Below are 23,130 nucleotides of genomic sequence, written 5' to 3'. Positions count from 1 at the left end.
AAAAAAAAATAAAAAAACACCCTAGGAATAAAAGGAACACTATAGGGTGAGGAATAAAATACTGTATTCCTGACTCTGTAGTGTTAAAACCATCATTTAAGTGTCTGGACAGTAAAGGTATCCCTAGGGGGCAATGTAAACACTGCATTTTCTCTAAAAAGGTAGTGTTTACATGGAAATACCTGCAGGGAATGATTATACTCACCAGAACAACTACATTAAGCTGTAATTGCTCTGGTGACTATAGTGCGCCTTTAAGACGCAAGGCACACTACAATATGACAAATTGCAATCTATTCATTTATTGTTGCACAATGCCTGCTGGATCAGCTAGGCAAATAAGGGTTTGCGACCCACTCCTTCAGCATTTTAGTCCACAGAAGAATTTCACACAGAAGCAATGTGTGTGAACTCACTATTCCTGCCACAGTTCACTGAATCTGTGAGTTGATGACATCATGGGAAGCAGACAACTATGGGAACAACAATGGGTTGACTTTTCCTATAAATCTGACTCGGAACCAGAAAACATTAAGGTATTAACACACTAAACCATTCATTCATTGTTAACAACTGAAAAGGTTATTGCAAATATTTGATCGTTTTTACAGTGTCATTATTTTTAATTTTTTTTATTCCCTTGTCGAATATCCGTATTTTTGGTTAAATGAATACATTCCTAAAATCCACTCTTTCTAAAGCCTAAAATATTGGCTTTCAAATAAAGATGTATAAGAATGGAGGGTCTCCCCGGCCGGCGGGGGTTATCCTGGCAACTTTGAACGGTGACTAACTTGTGAAGTTCCTGCCACGATACACTCGAGACAAACTACCCGCCAAGACCAAGATGGCGGACACAGTGTGCATCTCACCGCCTCAACCCAACCGACTGTCTCTGCAGTAGAGGCTTGACGTCCTATTTACAAACTTCTGGGCCACAATAGCCGCACGCCGGTACAAGCCTGCTGGAGCCCAGCCTGAACCAAGCGTGCCGCTCACACCGGGCAGCCCACGACTCCTGGACAAAGCTGTGGTGCAGCATGGCCGCTAAGGAAGGAAAAACGGAGGCCACATAAACGAACATGGCGCCGGAAAATCCGCCCGGCAAGGTCCAGCACCCGTCCTGAAGCACAGACCCAACCGGGAAAGGTACGAAACCTATCGACGGCTAAGCACCACCGCAAGCACTCTTCAAACCCACTTACACCCAGCCAACACCAACAGAGGGCTTACCTTGCTCCGAGCAACCTGGCACCTTCATACCCAGCTAGCCCAAAGAGCCTGCCTCACGACGCACCGCAGAGGTCGCGACCACTCGGACGGACCCTGCAAACTGCAACATGTCTGCCCCACTCCCACGACATACCAGCAGACCGAGGGCGTCTAAACCTGAAGTCGGAGCTACGACGTGAAGTACAGCAAGAAGGTTTGCCGGACCGAGCTCTGCCGCAATCACCCTTGGGGGATCCTGCCTTACCAGCACAGGGGGTTGGCTGATCACAGCAGAGATGCGTCAATTGGGACACTATACTCAATATTGGCGGTCCCACCTCATCCCGGACTTCTCAATGGGCCTGAATATCCATATACTATTGCAATGCCCTCTACTGATTTAATCTGCATGCTCCTATCCTAGGGCAGTATCCCAGTAATGTCATACACAAACCTGATTTATATGCTTATACTGTCATGTAAAATAGAGACACATATTTGCAAGTTTTACAATCATAACTGCACCCAGCAGCTTCTTGTCACCCTATAATCTATGTCTAGGCTACATACTAGGCCAGCTACTTCCTATCTTTAGCCACCATAAGTAAGAACCATAAGCAAGCCTGTAAGATATCACACTAGAACTACTAGCCTGTAAGCTTGTCCAGCTACTATTCACAGTAACCAGCTACCGTAAGCACTGAGTAGCTATACATAAACTACATACAGCCGTTGACACACAACTTAGTGAAAACGCCCTAATAACGATAGCAAGTACGTAGCCGGTTTTATACCAGTCGCACACAACGCCAGCCTACTCAGATATAGTATGCTCAGCTTGGCTACCCCATACAAAAGCGCACCCACGCTCCTGCGCCTAGACAGATGTGGATAGCTAAAACTCAGGGACACTTACTGTTCCAGCATACTCTAAGCTCAACTGTTAAACCACGTTTCGTACTGTACTAACTAAGCATGATAATTACTACTCAAACACTTGTTTACCAAATCGTTACCTTTTCTATTTTAAAAAATATATGCAAACCAAACATGCCACAATTTTGTTATGTTATGACCATGAAAATCGAGCCTGCTGAAGCTGTTGTGGCGATACAGGCACTGTTGTACCCACCTGCATATCAAAAATAAAGAATAAAAAAAAAAAAGAATGGAGGGTCTGTGAACTGTTTTGTAAAATATGTATTACAGTCTCAAAACTTTACTATGGATGCTCAAGCAAAATTCATGATGTACTCACTTAAACAGATCGGAGGTAAGGACCAGTTCCCACCAATGCAGATACTTTCCTCTGGTCCACTTAAATGGTATCCATTATCACATCTGTATTTGACATTACTTCGATTGCTTGTTGGTTCAATTTGTCCAAATCTTATAGAAGGTGGGTTTTCACATTTATGCTCATCTTTAATTAACAAGAAAATGTTTTATTTTCACATCATTGTTGAATCAAGTTTGTCAGACAAGAAACTGCTATGTGCCACTCTTGTAGTCAAGCCTTTATGCAAATTTTAAATGAACACTTCACGCATCATAACCCCTATAGCATTCCTGGCAGCCACACATAGTAAGAAGACAAACTATTTTAGAATTTTCACTTCTTACTTGGGGCCCGCTGGGCACTGTTTCCCACCTTCACTATAGCTCAGTGAGAGCAGGGAGCTCTGTTCACTAAGCTAAGACTGGCAGTGCAGGACTTATCTCATTGGTTGGGAGAGATCAGCTGATTCTCTCAGCCAATAAGCTAGCCCAGTTTACCTCAGCAGTGCTAATGGAATCTCCTGAGCAAGAGCTCTCGCTTAGCTGTAGTGAGGCGAGTAGAGAGATAAAGTAGAAAGATAAGAAAAAGAAATTAAGACAGTGCACAACCAAAGAGAACGTATTCAATTTCAGCACACCAATTCAGTGTTTCTCAACCTTTTATGGAAAAATAACACTGCAAGTCTAAAAAAAGATCATCAGCACCCATCGCTCGAGAAAGTAATTTCTATTGATTTAAATTCCAAATGAAATGTGTAGACACTAATATTTAAGTTAATCCTATATTGGAGAACAAGCCTGACTAAAAGGAGTGAAGAATATTTTACAAATATATATGACATATACTGTGAATATTGTGTATGTAAGGAGGAGTGTATATTAATCAGGTGTATAAAAGTCACAAAATGAAAATATAATACACATATAACAGTTACATACAGAGGACACTGACACTCACACAGACGCACACAGGACACCGAAACACATACACAGTTACACAAAAAGGGCACTGACACACACATTTACACACAGAGGAAACTGACACACACACACTTACACACAAAGGACAAAATCACTCACAGACACACTCTAACTGAATTGATACACACTGGCACACACGCTCACTGACAGACAAATAGTAACACTCAGAGGACGCTGACACGCAGAGAACACTGACACATGCACACATTTACACACAGAGGACAGTGACACACACATTCACTGACAGACACACTCTCACTGATTTGACACACTGACAAACACACACACATTCACTGATTTGGTTCTTAGAATTGCCAACATAAATATAAATATTGTATCAATAGCATTGACTTTGTAATGACAATGTATTCTTGCGTCACAAAATATGATGAATAACGTGGAAATTAAAATAAATCTATAAATCTAAAAATATAATTATTGTGAGGAAACAAATTGTAAACAAAAAGAGGACAGATTACCAGATGACAGAAATGTGTGATTTTTTCAAGGCAGACCCTACATTCCTTCTAGTATCTGTATTTTAACAGTTGAAAACTAAATGAAGTAATTTTAAAAGAATCGTTTTCAACAAATTCAAATTAATGGAGGATTATGGTAGTGGTCTTGTATGAAGACTGACTGTGAAATTGAAACCTGGAAGCTTTGTGGAAGGGAGCTTTAGAAATCTAATGCCTCGATTCCACTGAGCGGTATGGTTTGGGTCGGTACGGTTCGGAAGGGTTAGAATGGTCCAGCCTATTTAGGTGAGCGTTTCCACTGCAAGTCAGACCGCCAGGGGCATGCGGGGTTTAGACCAAATGCATAGCGTGTCATTTGTCACGAGCATGGACTTTTTCCTGTCCGCCAATCAATGGATTGTATAGTGTGACGCCAGTAGCGCCACCCTAATCGTACCGTACCATTTCCTATGGACCTACATCTGAAGGGTGCCTAGGAATAGTGCAGTTTGGTTCAGTTGTATGGGCCACTTTCATAGTGGAAACACTCAAAATAGAGTACCAGACCATACAGACCCAAACCATACCACTCAGTGAAAACGGGGCATAAGATACATGCATAATAAGACAATACTTACTCTGTTTATTACACTTTGGGTAATTTATTTCACCTTTACTACATGTAACTCTGAGCTCCTGTTCTGGAATCATTCCCTTGATGCATTGAAACTGCATGCTCTCCCCATCTTCAATTTCCAAATGTGTATCTGGCAGCACAATATAATTTATCAACATCACTTTTTTTGATAAAATGCAGGAGCCTGGAAATGGTATACAAATATTTGTATTAATGCTAGTTCAGTGTGATATCATTGTAGAAATACTCAACATGAACTTTGTTTTCCTAAATGTTTACGTGAAAAAAATTCCTTCAATATAGTTAAAGGAACACTCTATAACGATTTCATCGAATTGAATTGGGTGTATTACCTTGAATCTTTATTTAAACATTTTCGTGAAAAGCGGGAGGTGCCTGAGTGGAAACAGGTAAGTAGGCCTACAACAGCCATAATAGTACAAAACTATTCCAACACAGATATTACACTCGTAGTCAGCATGACCGTAGCAAGCCCCAGTAAAACAGGGGTGACAGATCCTTAACTCACTTGAACTATGCCCAAGTGGGGGTCAAGTGCTGTGGGTTGTGAGCATGTAGCCTGTGTTCAAAATGGAAAGGAGTTCTGGAAAGGAGTAGCAAGAGGGTTGAGGAAAGGAACAATTTTTAACAAGAGAAGCGGAGGGTAAGACGGAGAAAAAAAAGCAGGGTGGAGTGGGTTTGTTTGTTTGGGTCGGGCAGGGGATGAGATTTGTGTTCTGGGTTTCTCTGGTCTAGAGGGATGGGGGGGGGGGGGTATCGGTACCCTTCCAGGAGATGCAATCCAACCAGGGTGACCAGGTAGAGATATATTTGTCAGAGGTGCCATTAAGGGCAGAGGTGAGGGATTCCATTTCGGAGACCTCCTCCATCCTAGTCACCCACTGCTGGAGGGTAGGTGCACCCGGAAGCTTCCAGAGGTTAAGCTTGGTCAAGGATTTTTTGTACATCCTTAGTGGCATGCTGATATGGTGCAAAAGCATTGGGAGCAGTTGCAAAGGAGTATCGGAGTCTGTGATTTCCGTGATATCGCTGGTATCAGCGCCCAGTAGGGGGAGATGTTGGGGCAGGACCACCACATGTGAAGCCGGTGCCCCTTGGAGAGCTGCAATCCCAGCATTCTTTAGGGATTGCTGCGTTCATCCAGTGGAGTACATCAGGCATTCTATACCAGTTTGTCAGCACTTTATAGCTCATTTTCTGGTATTTGGAGCTGATGGAGCATTTATGGGACATATATCTTGTCCTATTCCTGGCCCGTGAGAGTCACCCCATCTCCTTCTCCCACCTCACTGTGAACCTGGGGACTTTCATCTCTCCTCCCAGTAGTAGCATAGTGTATAATGTTGAAATTCCCCTAGAGATATGTGATGGCGAAGTGCAAATTGTTTCAAACTGGGTGAGAGACCTATTGTTCCTCCTTTCATTCTTACGTCATTAATCTGTTTTCAAACAGTTAAAAGAGGGTCCCCAGCAGCCCACAGCCCAGCATTCACTAGAAATATGCCTAAAGCAGTGATTACACTTCACCTTAGCTTTACCAACTCATACCAGCAATGGACGAATGTGACCATTCATTCAAAACCAGACAGGTAACACTTCAAAACCTACATATTTATTCCCTTTACCCCTACACTGTTGGGTATATTGCAGAAGGTGTAGAGTAGAGTCAGTGGCATAACTAGTGTAGAGAGGGTTTTGTATGTGCATTAATTGCGTTTATAACATGAATTTCACATAATATATATATATTCAAAATGCTCTTACGACAGATTAATAAAGTTTTAAAACAAAATTGAAAGTCCATCTTACTTACAACTTACTATACTATGTAAGTGTTGCAAGTACTCCAAAAATAAAATAAAAAAAATAAAGAGGGAAACAAATCCTTTCCCTCCTACTATTCCCCTACTAAACCAAAAAATAAATAAATTAACAAACCCTATAAAATATTATTTGCACTAGCATCATATATTACATGTTTACAAGCAGAAGCGTAACAAGAATCCACTGGGCCCCGGTGTGAAAAATGCCCTGGGCCCCCATCCCATGTGTGCCTTTCCCCCCCTGGATGTCTCATTCTCTCCCCACAGGCCCTCCATGTGTCCCATTCCCTCTCCCCCCTCAACCCCTCCATGTGTCTCATACCCTCCACCCTCCCATTGTCCCATTCTTCCCTCTCTCTCCCCTCCCCTCATTTGCCCTATAGCCACCCTCTCTCCCCCCTCCCTTCATTGGTCCCATAGCCTCCCTTTCTGTTCCCTCCACTCCCTGTGTCCCATACCCTAACCTCACTTCCACCTCCCCTCCATGTGCCCCATAGCCACCATTTCTCCCCCTCCCCTTCATTTGCCCCACAGCAACCCTCTCTCCCCCCTCCCCTTCATTTGCCCCATAGCCACCCTCTATCCCCCTCTCCTTAATTTGCTCCATAGCCACCTTCTCTCCTCCCTCCCCACCATTTGCCCCATAGCCACCCTCTCTCCCCATTTCCCTTCACTTGCCCCACAGCCATGCTCTCCCCTCCTTCATTTGTCCCATGGCCACCCTCTCCCCCCCCTCCCCTTCATTGGTCCCATAGTCTCCCTCTCTGCCCCCTCCACTCCCTGTGCCTCATACCCTTACCTCTCTCTCCCCTCCCCTTCATTTGTCCCAGTCCTACCTCTCTCCCTCTCCTGTACTTGGCTCGCCACGTTTCCCAGTCTGACAGGAAGTGCTCTCACAGTGAGCACTTCCTGTCAGACCGCTCGGCCACGCTAAACACAGGCAGGAAGGGAGCAGCATAGCTCTGCCCTCCTACCAGACACCCAGCAACCACAGACCAGGCCTGTGTGGCTGTGCACCGGCCCAGAAGGTATGCAGGCAGCCCATGGTCGCAGGGGTCACGGCTGCGTCTCGGCCCCCTGGATTGAGGGGCCCGGTTGCAGCTGTGACCCCTGCAACCGAGGTAGGTAGACCACTGTTTACAATACTGCCCAACCCTTTTGTCATTGAAAAGTTTCAAAGTCAAGAAAACTCATCGTTATTCTAGCACCGAGAGAGTTTCCTCACTAAAGCCTCTATCCATGTCCTGTGAAGTCATCATTACCGATTACTTGTGTCCATGCACATGCATTGGGACACACACAGCACGCATGTAAATTGCTGTGATTGAATCTTGAGCTTCCCTATGAGAAGCACTCACTTCTGCTCTGAACAAATCAAAGCTAATGATGCAAGAAACTCGCTCTGTAACTGAGGGGATTTATAGATTTATAGAAAATCCGGTCATGATTGTGGCTCGTAACACTGTAATTTAGCGTCTCCACCCTCTGAATGGAGGTGCTGAACGTTCCTCATGGAGATGCACTTATTCACCGAAGTTCTATGAGGAGATGCTGATTGGCGCAGAGCCAGCTGTGACCGGACTGGCAAGTAAACTACCTTTTTGATGGGGCGGGTGCAAGGGGACTAAATGGTGTTTGACACCTATAGTGTAGTATAGTGTGAATATACATTTGTATTCCTGTCACTATAGAGTTCCTGTAACTATTAATAAATATTACTTAGCATAATATTTTTACTGTGTTGGCACCCCCTATATTATATTCTTAATTACTATTACCTTATAAGCTCTATTTTTGGGGTTGCAGCCAAAAGTTATTCTATACTTACTTGATTAATTTTGCTTTTGAATATCCCTGAAATTCCTTTCCATACACATAGACACATGCACACTGTATTTCTCCCAGATATTGCTAATACACAATATGTTTCCTAATGCACAATATCTTTCCACAAGCACAAACTTATTTGATTGCAAATCCCTGTCCTAATGTGTTTTACACCCCACCTCCTATAGAATGTACCGTATATACTCGAGTATAAGCCGACCCGAATATAAGCCGAGGCCCCTAATTTTACCCCAAAAAACTGGGAAAACTTATTGACTCGAGTATAAGACTAGGGTGGGAAATGCAGCAGCTACTGGTAAATTTCTAAATAAAATTAGATCCTAAAAAAATATATTAATTGAATATTTATTTACAGTGTGTGTATAATGAATGCAGCGTGTGTATGAGTGCAGCGTGTGTATGAGTGCAGCGTGTGTATGAGTGCAGTGTGTGCGTATGAATGCAGTGTGTGCGTATGAGTGCAGTGTGTGCGTATGAGTGCAGCGTGTGTATGATTGCAGCGTGTGTATGTGTGCAGTGTGTGTAGTGTGTGTGTGTTGCAGAGCTTTGGTGGGGGGTGGGCAATTTGATTATTTTTTTAATTATTTTCATATTTTTTTATTATTATTTCTTATTATAAATTTTTATTTAATTTAATTATTATTTTATTTTATTATTATTATATATTTATTTTCGTCCCCCCTACCTGCTTGATATATGGCAGGGAGGGGGGCTCTCCTTCCCTGGTGGTCCAGTGACATTGGCAGTTCAGTGGGGGGCTGTGGGGGCTGTCAGAGCTGCAACTTACCTTTCCTGCAGCTCCTGTCAGCTCCCTCCTCCTCCGCGCCGTCCATTCAGCTCTTCTGTCAGCTCACACTGTAAGTCTCGCGAGAGCCGCGGCTCTCGTGAGATTTACACTGGGAGCTGACCGAGGTGCTGAACGGACGGCGTGGAGGAGGAGGGAGCTGACAGGAGCTGCAGGAAAGGTAAGTTACAGATCTGACAGCCCCCACAGCCCCCTGTCTGTATTATGGCAATGCAAATTGCCATAATACAGACTATTGACTTTAGTATAAGCCGAGTTGGGGTTTTTCAGCACACAAAATGTGCTGAAAAACTCGGCTTATACTCGAGTATATACGGTAAGCTCGATTGAGCAGGGTCCTCTTCAACCTATTGTTCCTGTAAGTTTATTTGTAATTGTCCTATTTATAGTTAAATCCCCTCTCATAATATTGTAAAGCGCTACGGAATCTGTTGGCGCTATATAAATGGCAATAATAATAAATAAGGGGAAGTCTATGCACCATAACCACTACATAGTATCTGAGTAAACAAATTTGAATACCTCCCAACGATAGCGTATCCAGCAGGATCAGCCAGAATTTAGAATTCTGTTGCACCATCCTGAGTTAATTCACTGGTGTCACTCATCTAGTGATATGTCCCAACCAACACAGCATGAGCATAGAGCGGTAGTACTATTCAGAATGCTGTCAGTGCATTGCACTTAGGTTGCCTTAAGAGCTTTGAGTTGGTCTGGCCAGACCAGAGCTCCTGTCAGTCAGGTTAGCACACAATGTTTTCTACACAGTCCTGCCTCCATGTCACTGCCTGTTTTCTGGTCCAGCAACTTCCAGTCCCAGATCCATATTTGTTAATGTTGTGAAGTGTGACTTTGTCTCCATCTAGTGGTTGCTGGATTTACCATATTTTCCTAGATACTGCTACTTGGGGGATGCTTTTAACATGAAAAGCGCTGCCCTGTAATACGTAGCATTTATACCTGCACAAAGTAAAACAACTAATCATAGTTGCTCATTTTGGATCTCATCCTTATTAAAGGGACACCATAGGTCCCCAGACCACTTCAGCTCATTGAAGTGGTCTGCGTACAGTGTGCCTATAGCACTTAGTGCTGACATGTAAAACATGCATGAGAACATCCAACGTCAGCTATTTAATGTTTTCCCATGGAGAGGACCTATTGCGCGTACGGCACCGCTACGCATGCGCATTAGCGCCCCCTCGCTGGTAACGTCTGAGGAGGACGAGCCACGACCCAGCGCCAACAGACATTTGCACTGAGATCAAGTAAATAAAGGAATTTTAACCCTCTATTCACTGTGGCGGGGGGGGGGGGGGGAGCTATAGTGCCAATAATAGCTTTCTATTCTTGGCTCTATAGAATCCCTTTAAAGAACTGATTTACATCCTGCAAGATATGAATTGAATACACATATTCTGGGCAGCTCTTAGCATGTCCTGTCTATCAGCATGTCATATTTATACATGTCCAGGGAATTTTGGTGCATCTGGAAACCCTTCTCAATACCGCACACAGTCATCAGGCTTACCTTGCTTAAAGCATCTAGGGTACATTAATTTTCCTCTGTTGCATTTAACTCGAAGCGTTGAAGATGGCTGAATTTCAAATCCAGGGGAGCAGATAAACTCCACAGTGTTGTCATGTTCAGAATACAATTTATTATCTGTTTTCCACCTTAGCTGTATGTTATTTTTTGTCATGTCTTTCTGACTTACTGTGCATGGTTCTGAAAACAGAGGAGACAATTTCCACTCATTTCTTCATTTTAATTCTAAACACAAGCACAGATGTTGCAAATGTAGAGAAATACAAAATAAGTGAGACACAGCATTTGCAAGAAAAGAAATGCATTGATGAAATAGCTCACAATTCAACACTGTAATACTGATACCGGAGAAACTGACGGAAGCCAAGCACAGAGAGATGGACACAGGTTTCTTCAGGAAGGAAGAGATTCTTTATTGGATCACCGATCGGGACTCAGAGGGACTAGCGTCACCAAAATACAGCAAATTCTGAGCCCCGGACAATAGTGCAGGCTCCTTATATAGGCATATAACTCCTCCCATATTAAGCTCCACCCGCACATTCTCTTAACCAATCAACACAAATAAGAATTAACTTCCTAGTCAAAAAAACCTCAACTGCTGGAGTGAACCAGACTAGTTAAGTGTACAACTGGATATGATGAACGAAATAATACTGGTAATGTGACAAATACCGTCTAGTGAAACACCAATAAATAGTAGTGAGAATCTAGCCAAAATGGCTTACCTCTATGTACAAAAAATAATAAATAAAAGAATGATGCCTATGGACCTACAAGGCTCCCAAATAGCTAACTGGCTGGTGACTTTAATCAGTACAAAGAAATGGTCAAACCCAGAGCTAGGGGCCCATACAGTAGGTATGAGTCAAATGACAAGCATAGGTATCAGGGGTGCTGTCACGTTCAGCTAAACACGGTGCTTAGATCGTGCAGCTGTAAGAGGGGCTATGAACTTGGTAACCAGTGTAGTATAAAATCTGATCGGCGGTATACCAAGCAATAGTCCCACTGAAAAGGGGGGTGTCAAAGATGAGTTAATAAATACTTCACATAGATGACATAGGGAAGAGGCATATAAATAGGACCTCCCCCTCTATAACTCGATACCTGTAACACTAAACAAATAATGGTTGCAGTATATAACCGAGAAGCCCCAGTCAGTACTACTGAGGTATACTTCAGCAGATACAAAACGTGACCCAAACCCTAGTACAGATAGGAGGTAAAAAACACACAAAAGGGTGACTACATGTGCATAACCATACTTAGTATGTTGGTTGCCTACACATGGTGATAGAGATCCCTAAGTGAAAAAACGTGAGTAGAACAGAGAGCCCTTAGAGCCCGACGCGCGTTTCGGTGCTCGCTCTGGATGCACCTTCGTCAGGGGATAATTTGAGACTGGTCAAAAGTCTCCTTTTAAATGTATTCAAGTCCCAGCCACTTGCTAATTGTCCAATGAAACCGCCGGAATTCAGCGCCAAGCCAACCACGTGGGCGTATGTAAATGCCCTGGGTGGATGGACCAATCACTAATCTTCTCGTCAGACGTCATCTGACGTTTTCTTTCGTATGCACTTTTTCTTATTAACACCAGTTTGTTAACCCAATGTGTGCCGAGTGGATTTTGTCCTTGTGGCTACTATCATACCGATACATGTGTGGAGTTGTAGCATTTGCTACATAACCGTGTTATTAATCTAATCTTTAGATATTGTTACGGGTTTCAGATACACTTAGATCGAGAGTTCGTCTAAAGTGTTGACATAAAGTATTTTGCTTAGCTCTTCCAGTCTCGGAAAAAACTGAACACATCCCCATCGTTCTGTCCGATTTGTCCCTTTGGGTATTAAGATCGGATGGAGTGGCTCCTAACTTGTAGCGATTGCTGAGAGCCTCCACTGTATTTGGAGTGCCAGTCTTATGCTGACAGCTAGTATAGCATGATAGAGAGATCCTTTCATCTTAGGACTAGTGGGGGTCTAACAGTTCCCAAAATATCTTTAGCATCTGCATCTAAACTGGGTACACAGCTTCCCTATTGCACAAGAGCTTCGGATATACTACCCTTTAGATACCGAGGGATGTCAATAAAACAAGCCTCATGCTGTTATGTAGGGTATGTATATCTCCACATAGGAAACTTGTGTTGCCTAGTGCATGTATAGGGTTTTGATCGTGAGCACCCTATATTGAGTAGCAGTGCTAGCTGGCAGAGCGCCGCAAAATGTACCAATACTCGCCCTACTATGTCCACCAGGACCGATAAAAAGATGGTACGCATAGTGTTCTATTTGTACAGTGGTTATGTACTGGGGTGTTACAGGTTAGGAGGTAGGTAGTACGCCCTATGTGTGGATGATCAAATAACGTTGTGATGCTTTGGAGTCAACTCCCTTCGGACATCTTGGTGCAAACAACTCCATAGACATACATACTATGTTGGGTAACCACCCCTCTGTTACATAGGGGATAATGGAAAGTAATCACTTATTAGTGTATAGATGTCTATACTGTGTGGGGTGGAGATTAGAGGCTGTGCAGGGGCTGGGCGGTTGGGCAAAGGACTTGGAATACAAAAGGTGATAGTTATAATAGTGACCAAAAGGAACTAGATATTTACAGGTATTTACAGTATATACATTTCTATTAAAATTGGTAGTGATTAGTATAGCGTGCTTTAGGAAGCTGGGTTTATCAGGGCACTTTACGGGAGGGTACGGATCATAGTATTGGTTAGGAATGGCGAGACATTCATCCGCAAATGCTGTGTATGTCCAGTAAAATACTTCTTGGGATGAAATGAACTCACTATCCTTAGTTGGTTAGGAGAAGTTTCATATAAAGGGGGTGTAGGAGAAGCCCTCATTCAATCCGTTTGGAGATAGGGTTTTTAATGTAAAAATCCAATAGCTCTCTCTTTGGAGCAGTTTGGTATCAATATCACCCTTTCTGGGACCTAGCTTCATCTTTTCAATGCCGTTAAAACGTAGGCCTTGTGCTGAGCCACCGTGTTTTAATTTTAGATGTCTGGATATGACTGTGTCGATTTGTCTCGTGGGGTTTACCGAGTTTACGTGTTCGAGAATCCGGTTCTTGAATGGTCTAAAGGTTTTCCCTACATATTTTAGATCACAGCTACATGTTAGGAGATAGACCAGGCCCTCAGTCTGGCAGTTGAAAAAGGTCTTCACTGCGTGTGTCTGGGTGTTTGTTGAATTCGAGAAGGTCTTAGAATTTCTACGAATGAACTTGCATGCCTTGCAACGGCCGCATTGGAAAGTGCCTACAGCTGGGGATTTCAGCCAAGTGCCTTCCGACTTAGGTGGTGGAAGGTGGCTGGGTACCAAAATGTCCTTTAGGTTACGCCCTCTTCTGGCTGTAAGTGAGACATGTGGGGTTAGAACCTCCTTTAGGTGTTGGTCTTGGTATATGAGGGGCCAGTATCTCCCAAGGATCTGTTTTACTGGGTCCCAGCCGGCGTCAAAAGTGCCGATGCACCGGATTATGTTTCGAGATTTGTCATTCTTCTGTTTATCAATCAGGAGTGTTTCACGTTCAGTCGTTATGGCTCTCTTATAGGCGGATTTGAGACACCTATTGGAATAGCCTTTGGTTTTGAACTGCGCCCTTAGGATCTTGGCTTTGCATTAAATTCTTCAAGAGTAGAACAGTTGCGTCTGACGCGCAGGTATTGGCCTGTCGGTATACCCTTTTTAAGAGTGCTGGGGTGATGGCTTTGCCAATTCAGGAAGTTGTTCGTAGCTGTAGGCTTCCTGAAGAGGGTAGTGGAGATACATTGTTCATTCTCCATAGTTTGTAATGTTAGGTCCAGGAAATTTATATATTTTCCGCCTATCTCGTAGGTAAACTTGAGATTCAAGTTGTTTATATTAAGCGCTTTCACAAACTCTTCGAAGTATTCATTAGTTCCTGTCCAGATGATCAGCACGTCATCTATATAGCGTTTCCACATCTTGATGTGGTTATGGTAGTTTGCAAATTCTTGACCAAACACTACGTTATATTCCCACCACCCCAGGTGGAGGTTTGCATACGAAGGGGCACAAGTTGTCCCCATAGCGGTCCCTCTCACCTGGTGGTAGTATGTGCCTTCAAACAGAAAATAGTTGTGCGTTAATACGAACTGTAGGAGTTGCAGCACGAAATGGTTGTGTTGTTGTAGCGATGGGTCTCGTGTTTGGAGAAACCATTGGATGTTGTTAAGGCCTATTTTGTGGGGGATAGAACTATACAACCCTTCTACATCAAGGCTACATAGTTTCGCCTCGGGTGGTAAAGTCAGGTCATGTAGTACTTTTAAAGTTTGTTTCGTATCCCTAAGGTAGGATGGGAGGGTCTTCACTAGTTCACTCAGTATATGCTCAACGTAGACACTGCAGTTTTGCGTAAGATTATTATTACCCGACACAATAGGTCTACCCGTTAGTATTTTTTGTCGTTTATGTATCTTGGGCAGTGAGTAAAAAGTAGCTGTTGTTGGTTTTTTATTAAGCATAAATTTATACTCGTCCATACTTATTAGTTCACTGGAGAGGGCTTGGTCGAGGATGTTTTTCAGTTCTGCAAAAAATCTTTTGGTAGGATCCAGGGAGAGTGCCAGATAGGTGTCCTTGTCATCCAGTATACTGTGCACCATTTGGACATAGTGGGTTCTGTCCATTATCACCAGGTTCCCCCCCTTGTCTGATGGTTTGATGATGATCATTTCATTTCTTTTGAGTTTACCTAAGGCTTTCATTTCCAAGGGGTTCAGATTATTTGGCTGAAAGGGGTACTGGGAATTCGTGTCCAGTGCTTCAATCTCTTTACAGGATAGTTCCACAAATAAGTCTATATACTTGTAATCAGGTATATAGGGTGTAAACCTGCTTTTTGGTTTTAAATTGGTGAACGGTGCTTGCTGTGTACTGAATGGTTCATTATTGCTGAGCAGTTCTACTAAGCTGTCTAGCACGTCCATGTCCCTCGCTTCCAAGCCTAGTCTTGATGCTTGTTTAGTTCTTTTAATGCAATGATATTTATGGAGAGCTAGTTTTCTAGCAAATAAGTGGATATCTTTGGTCCAACTAAAGCTATCGAATGTCGGTGTTGGGACAAAGGACAGGCCTTTTTTCAATAGTTCTATTTCCGGGGTAGTCAATTGGTAGGAGGATAAATTGATAATTTGGCTCTCTTGAGTCAGTACGCTTTCCTTCGTTGGAAGCCTCGAGTGCTCTTGCTTCTTGTGTTCCTCTGTGGTTTTGCGTCTTGATTTGCCCTGGCTAAAAAATTAATCCCTTTTTTAAGAATACTTTTGGGATTAGGTTCAGGGAGGGCAGAGGTACTATCAGAGCTGAGTTCTAATTCTGAGCTACTGGTCTCATACTCAGAGGTGGAGAATTGATCAAACTCGACCCTTCTACTTTGTTTAGACCTCTGGTAAATATTCCCTGTTTGGAAGTCTTTGTTGTCCCTTATGAATTTAGAATGTTTGCGTGATTTTATGGTGGATTGGAATCTTTCCAATTGATTTTTCAATTTAATTTCAAGTTGTTCGAAACTGCTCTCAGTCTTAAAGGTTTCGATTTTTTCTATCTCCTCATCCACTTCTTTATTGATTTTGTCTAGTCTTTGTTTTTCTGATCTACACAAAATATCCATAAATTTACGGGAACAAGTACTCGCTGCCTCCTCCCACTCTTTGATGAATTCTGTACCTTCAATATGGGGCCCTGGTATATTTTGAACTCTCAGGCCCCTTGGTATCAGTTCTTTATTTAGATATTTTTCAAGAGAGGCAACCTCCCAGCCTGCTCTGATCTGTTGTTTAAACAGGTATGTCAGGTGATTAAATGCTGCATTAATATTAGTGTACGTGACGCTTTCATTCAAGTGCCCTTCAGAGAACACAGTGTCAATGTCCGTATACCAAGCTTCCCTTGTGGCTTTATCTGATAGAAATCCAGCCATGCTAAAGCAACGCTTGATAGGTGATAGGTATTGAAACCCGATAATTAGTGATTGGTCCATCCACCCAGGGCATTTACATACGCCCACGTGGTTGGCTTGGCGCTGAATTCCGGCGGTTTCATTGGACAATTAGCAAGTGGCTGGGACTTGAATACATTTAAAAGGAGACTTTTGACCAGTCTCAAATTAGCCCCTGACGAAGGTGCATCCAGAGCGAGCACCGAAACGCGCGTCGGGCTCTAAGGGCTCTCTGTTCTACTCACGTTTTTTCACTTAGGGATCTCTATCACCATGTGTAGGCAACCAACATACTAAGTATGGTTATGCACATGTAGTCACCCTTTTGTGTGTTTTTTACCTCCTATCTGTACTAGGGTTTGGGTCACGTTTTGTATCTGCTGAAGTATACCTCAGTAGTACTGACTGGGGCTTCTCGGTTATATACTGCAACCATTATTTGTTTAGTGTTACAGGTATCGAGTTATAGAGGGGGAGGTCCTATTTATATGCCTCTTCCCTATGTCATCTATGTGAAGTATTTATTAACTCATCTTTGACACCCCCCTTTTCAGTGGGACTATTGCTTGGTATACCGCCGATCAGATTTTATACTACACTGGTTACCAAGTTCATAGCCCCTCTTACAGCTGCACGATCTAAGCACCGTGTTTAGCTGAACGTGACAGCACCCCTGATACCTATGCTTGTCATTTGACTCATACCTACTGTATGGGCCCCTAGCTCTGGGTTTGACCATTTCTTTGTACTGATTAAAGTCACCAGCCAGTTAGCTATTTGGGAGCCTTGTAGGTCCATAGGCATCATTCTTTTATTTATTATTTTTTGTACATAGAGGTAAGCCATTTTGGCTAGATTCTCACTACTATTTATTGGTGTTTCACTAGACGGTATTTGTCACATTACCAGTATTATTTCGTTCATCATATCCAGTTGTACACTTAACTAGTCTGGTTCACTCCAGCAGTTGAGGTTTTTTTGACTATTCTAAGCTATAGGGGTTAAGCCCCAGGACACCCCTGGAGTGTCCCAATAGGTGCTCCTCCACCAGTGAATTGGTCCATATTCGTTTGGACCTTCCTCACAGGTGGAACATTTGTTAAATTCAAGAATTAACTTCCTGTTTGACCGCATGGCTTGTCCAGCACAATGGAGGAGGGGAATACTATATCCTGTATTCTTGCACATGCTCCGTACACTACTGATCGTATCTTGCCTCGTGCAACCAACTGATCGATACGTCAGCATATGCACGTACACATGCCACGTGGTAATCTCGGCCTACTAAATTTATTTTTACCGAGATTCCACCACATTCCCCCCTTTGATGCCTCTTGATATTTTGCAATTACTTGAGGCATCACATAACCTTAGTTTTGCTTACACCGCAAGTTACCTTGAACCAGACCAGACTTATCTTATGATGTGAATCTTTTAACACTCATCTTCCTGCATTGGTTCTCCTTGATCTAGAGCCTTATACTTATATATCGCCATTATCTGTGCAGCAGCCTTCCTCTCTGCTATACTTCCTATCAGGCTTTGCACAGACCTAACTACTAAGGGTATAAGACACGGTAGGAGTAGACACAACAGTAAAATCAGTAGGACTCCACCTACCACTGCCTTAAGCCCTCCAAACCACTCATACCAGCTACCAAACCAACTACTTGGATTGTACCCTTTCCATACCTGAGTAGGCACATGCGCTAGTTTAACCATATGGCTAGTAAGCTCAGCTATTGCTTGCCCTTCGTCATCTATTTGAAGACAGCAATTGCTTAGGTTAAACTTCCCACATACACCTCCCTCTACTGCCAAAAGGTAATCCAAGGCTAATCTATTCTGGTATACTGCTGTCCTCATCCTGGTGTTATGTTTCGCTAGAAGATTGAGCGCTTGTGATGTTTCATTAGTGATAATCTCAACCACCGCCTGTAATCTTATAATGCGGTTGAGCATATAAATAGGGGTTCTATAACCAAAGGTACCATCTTCTGCCCACGTGGCTGGCCCATAATAATCTATGATACGCTGGGGAGGCCATTCATCATCTTCCCAGGCGCCTATCTCTATGGGTCCCCTTTTCTTCCTATGATTCACATCATACACTTTAACACCTAAAGTCTCACCTGTTTCAATCGGTAACAAGAAGAAGGATGGTTTGAGCATACCCAACACACATGCCCCTTCCCAGTCCTGTGGCAACTCCGAATAGGCTTTCTTACCACAGATCCAGTACAAATTTGCTGGGGCTCTCCAGGTAGATGTGATGGATAAATCAAACCACACATCCTTTAAACTGGCATATCTAGCAAACGGGTTAGATGGTTCTGAGACATTTGAAGCCGACCACCAAGTTGTATTTTTAGTATCATCATCATAAGCTTTTTGCCCTAGACAAGTTAATTCTCCTACAGAAGTATTATACATTATTCCTTTCCTTGCTATGCAAACATAACCTATGATGGAGGTCTTTAATCTCCACTCAGATTTACCTCTAACACTCAAATAATAATCGGCTTGTGTAGATATTAGTTGGTCAACTGCCTCAGAACCGGACATTACCTCCTTTGCTTCCCAAGGCCATTGGTCTCCCATGTTAGTACCTCCACACACATAGCAGTTGGTAACATTAAGACTACCGGCAATACTTTCAGCTAGGTCAATGAACAGGTTTTTAGCGTATTATCTATACTCATCTCTTCATAAAAGGAATGGTATACTTGATGAGTCTGGGAGGATACCGTATCAGTCTCTATTCCTATAAACAATAATGTCCCAGGATCTAAACCCGTCCCGTATATCTGAAACCCAAATAAATTTCCATACTTATCTAGGAACTTGTCGGGGTTATTAATAAGTATATGGACTGGGTTGCATTCCATAGACTTACAATAAGGGCTAGTCGGCAACTTAGTCACTATCATGTCTTTGTCTACTGTCTGTCCCCAAGTCGCCCACCCCACACAAGACCAATATGGGCAAAAGTTATAGTCTTTATTTGGGCATCTAGGACTTACATATTTATTTTTACTACTGGGACAAATATATTTATCATTAGACCCATACGTCCTCTCCCATCTAAGATCCCCACATACATTCCACGGTTTTCTACCACTTGATATCGCCTTACATGCATCAAATAGCAGAACACCCGAAGAATGTACGGATTCTAACACCGTCTTATTAATTAGGGTCCCCTGAGGATCTCCATTCCTGAGAGTCAACCAAATTGTACGAGGTTGATACTCTGGACTGAAGCACTTAGGTTCTCCTACTCCTAAATGGCACACACTATAGTCTATATTTAGGTATCTACATCTTGATACCTCTCCTTTACACTCGTATTGTGAATGCCAAATTAGGGTTTGGGAAATATGGTTACCTATTCTCGTAGTCTTAATGCATACCTCACAGCTAGGAGTGTCGGTACCTCTACCTTCCTGAATATAAAAACACATATAAATAAACACAATCAAAAGCACATCTTTCGCCGTCATCCTCAGTCTTCGTCCGTGCGATGGAACCTCAGCTTCCAGGATGTGAGGGCTGCAGGGAATGGAGTTCTGCTCGTCTTCACAGGTGTCCCTTCGAGACTTTTCTGGCTTATACACTATGTGTTGGTAAGCGGACAGGCTTTATTATGGCCTTCTCACTCACACCTGTAACAATAAAATTTGTAATCCACAATAATTCCTCGTTACTCCGACTGAGTAGTGCGTTTCAACCGGATCTTGCAGGGATTCTCTGGATCTGCTGTAACTTGCCAAGAATCGACTGCTGCTGGTTTAACCCTGGAGTGATGTATCCACGGAGTTACTTCGGCTACTTTTATCGCTGTAGGGGTAGACAAAAGAACAACATAAGGACCTCTCCACTTGGGCCCTAACGGTACATTATTCCACTCTTTAATCCACACTTGGTCTCCTGGATGATAACTATGAACAGGGGGATAAATATTCACAGGTAATCTATCTTGTACCCATTTCTGTACCTCCTCCATAGTCTTACCCAACTCTACAACCTGCTGCCGGGTAATTCCTTCTCCCAACTGACTCAAATCCCCCCTTAAGTTACCAAGTACGGGAGGTGGTCGCCCATACATGATTTCAAAAGGAGAGAGGCCCATCCTTCTGGTAGGGGTACTGCGGATTCGCAATAGAGCTATGGGTAAGAGAACGTTCCACTTAAGTTGGGTTTCCTGACACATTTTAGCCAACTGGTTCTTAATAGTTCTATTCATTCTCTCTACCTTACCAGAACTCTGGGGTCTATATGCAGTATGAAGCCTCCACTTTATACCAAGCATATGAGTCAGTTGTTGTAGGCACTGGTGAACAAAAGCTGGACCATTGTCCGATCCTATAGAACAGGGTAGTCCATATCGGGGTATTATTTCTCGTAGCAGGAATCTTACAACTTCTCCTGCTTTCTCTGTACGAGTAGGACATGCTTCTACCCAGCCTGAATAGGTGCACACAATTACCAACAGGTAACGATGTCCACCCGATTTAGGCATCACTGTAAAGTCTATTTGTAGATCGGACATGGGGAGTCCCCCCATAAACTGGACTCCTGGTGGCTTTACTGGTCCTTGTCTTGCATTATTCTTAGCACACGTTACACATCTGCGTACAATGGCCTGAGTCAAGTTGGACAATCTTGGTATGTAGAAATGTTTCCTGAGAGATTCTTCAGTACTGTCTCTCCCAGAATGTGTCCCGTTGTGATAATTTTGGACAATTTCTACCGCTAGTGATGCTGGTATGACTATTCTTCCATCTTCTAGCTGATACCACTTGTTCTCCAAATACTTTCCCGGTTCAGTCTTTAACCACTCCTCTTCTTGAGCTGTATAAACTGGAGTCCATTGGGACAGTGGAGTTGGTATAAGAGCAGCTATATGCCCCACATACTCCTGTCTTCCTGATTCAGCAGCACGCTTAGCTGCACTATCTGCCATCCGATTTCCCTTGGTTACATCACCATCTCCTCTCAGATGCGCTCGACAATGTATGATACCGACTTCTTTCGGCTCCCACACTGCTTCCAATAGTTGTAGGATTTCGGCTGCGTATTTGATTTCTTTGCCTTCTGAATTCAGTAGTCCTCTTTCTTTATACAAAGCTCCGTGGGCATGAGTGGTTAAAAACGCATACTTAGAGTCCGTATAGATATTCACTCTTAAACCTTCAGCCAATTGTAACGCTCGTGTTAGTGCTATTAATTCTGCCTTTTGTGCTGATGTTCCTTTCGCCAGTGGCCGAGCTTCTATCACCTTGTCTATTGTTGTTACTGCATATCCTGCATAGCGGATCCCTTCTTTCACATAACTACTGCCGTCGGTATAATATTGAACATCGGGGTTCTGGATGGGAAAATCACGAAGATCTGGTCTACTTGAAAATACTTCATCCATTACTTCCAAACAATCATGTTGACTTTCAGTAGGTTGCGGCAAAAGGGTAGCTGGATTTAAGGTGTTTACAGTCTCTAAATGCACTCTTGGGTTTTCACACAACATTGCTTGATACTTGGTCATACGGCTGTTACTAAACCAATGATTTCCTTTGTAATCCAACAACGTCTGTACTGCATGTGGGACTCGTACATAAAGTTCTTGACCCAGAGTGAGTTTATCGGCTTCAGCTACTAGCAGGGCGGCTGCAGCTCCGGCTCTTAGACAAGGTGGAAGTCCGCTGGCCACTGCATCCAGTTGCTTAGACATGTAGGCAACAGGTCTTTGCCATGATCCCAAGTACTGTGTCAATACTCCCACAGCCATTCTTCTTTGCTCGTGTACATATAAGTAGAATGGTCGTGTGTGATCAGGTAGACCTAATGCTGGGGCACTCATCAAAGCCTTCTTCACATCTTCAAATGCCGTTTGCTGTTCTTGGGTCCATAAGAAGGGGTCGTGCTCTGTACCTTTGATAGCTGCGTACAGAGGTTTTGCCAGTATCGCATAGCTGGGAATCCATATCCTACAGAAGCCTGCTGCCCCCAAGAATTCTCGCACTTGTCTTCTATTCTTGGGTATTGGTATTTGGCAGACAGCTTCTTTTCTCTCTGGCCCCATAATCCTTTGACCTTCAGAGATATGGAATCCCAGATACTTGACAGTTGGCAAACACAACTGAGCCTTCTTCCTGGACACCTTGTATCCTGCCTTCCAGAGAATATGTAGTAGATCGTGCGTTGCTTGCTGACATTTTTCTTTTGTAACTGCTGCTATCAACAAGTCATCTACATATTGTAACAATACACATTCTCCTGGGATAGACTCGAAATCCAGTAGATCTTGACTTAGAGCTGAACCAAATAGGGTAGGTGAATTTTTAAACCCTTGGGGCAGTCTTGTCCAAGTCATTTGGCGTTTTGAGCCCGTTACAGCGTTCTCCCATTGGAAAGCGAAAATACATTGACTTTCTGCGGCAATTCGGAGGCAAAAGAAGGCATCTTTGAGATCTAAGACTGTGAAGTAAGTAGCCCCGCCCGGAATTAAAGCAAGCAGGTTATAT

The 23,130-nt window shown here is 43.2% G+C and overlaps 1 protein-coding gene across 1 annotated transcript in view; it reads right to left on the bottom strand.

The window, feature by feature from the left end:
* LOC134585285 (complement factor H-like) overlaps nt 1-23,130 on the bottom strand; it is a gene marked incomplete at its 3' end in the record, with an annotated part of 84,316 nt that overhangs the window by 44,442 nt on the left and 16,744 nt on the right. Inside the window, exons 8-12 of the mRNA XM_063440702.1 lie at nt 16,005-16,262; nt 15,145-15,900; nt 10,595-10,824; nt 4,568-4,750; nt 2,471-2,635 (exon numbers count right to left, since the gene is read on the bottom strand). Coding sequence (XP_063296772.1) covers nt 2,471-2,635; nt 4,568-4,750; nt 10,595-10,824; nt 15,145-15,900; nt 16,005-16,262 — 1,592 coding nt within the window. The remainder of the gene's footprint in view (nt 1-2,470; nt 2,636-4,567; nt 4,751-10,594; nt 10,825-15,144; nt 15,901-16,004; nt 16,263-23,130) is intronic.

This window comes from Pelobates fuscus, unplaced genomic scaffold (assembly GCF_036172605.1).
Source record: "Pelobates fuscus isolate aPelFus1 unplaced genomic scaffold, aPelFus1.pri scaffold_54, whole genome shotgun sequence".
Lineage (NCBI taxonomy): Eukaryota > Metazoa > Chordata > Amphibia > Anura > Pelobatidae > Pelobates > Pelobates fuscus.
This window is presented reverse-complemented; position numbering and strand designations above follow the sequence as displayed.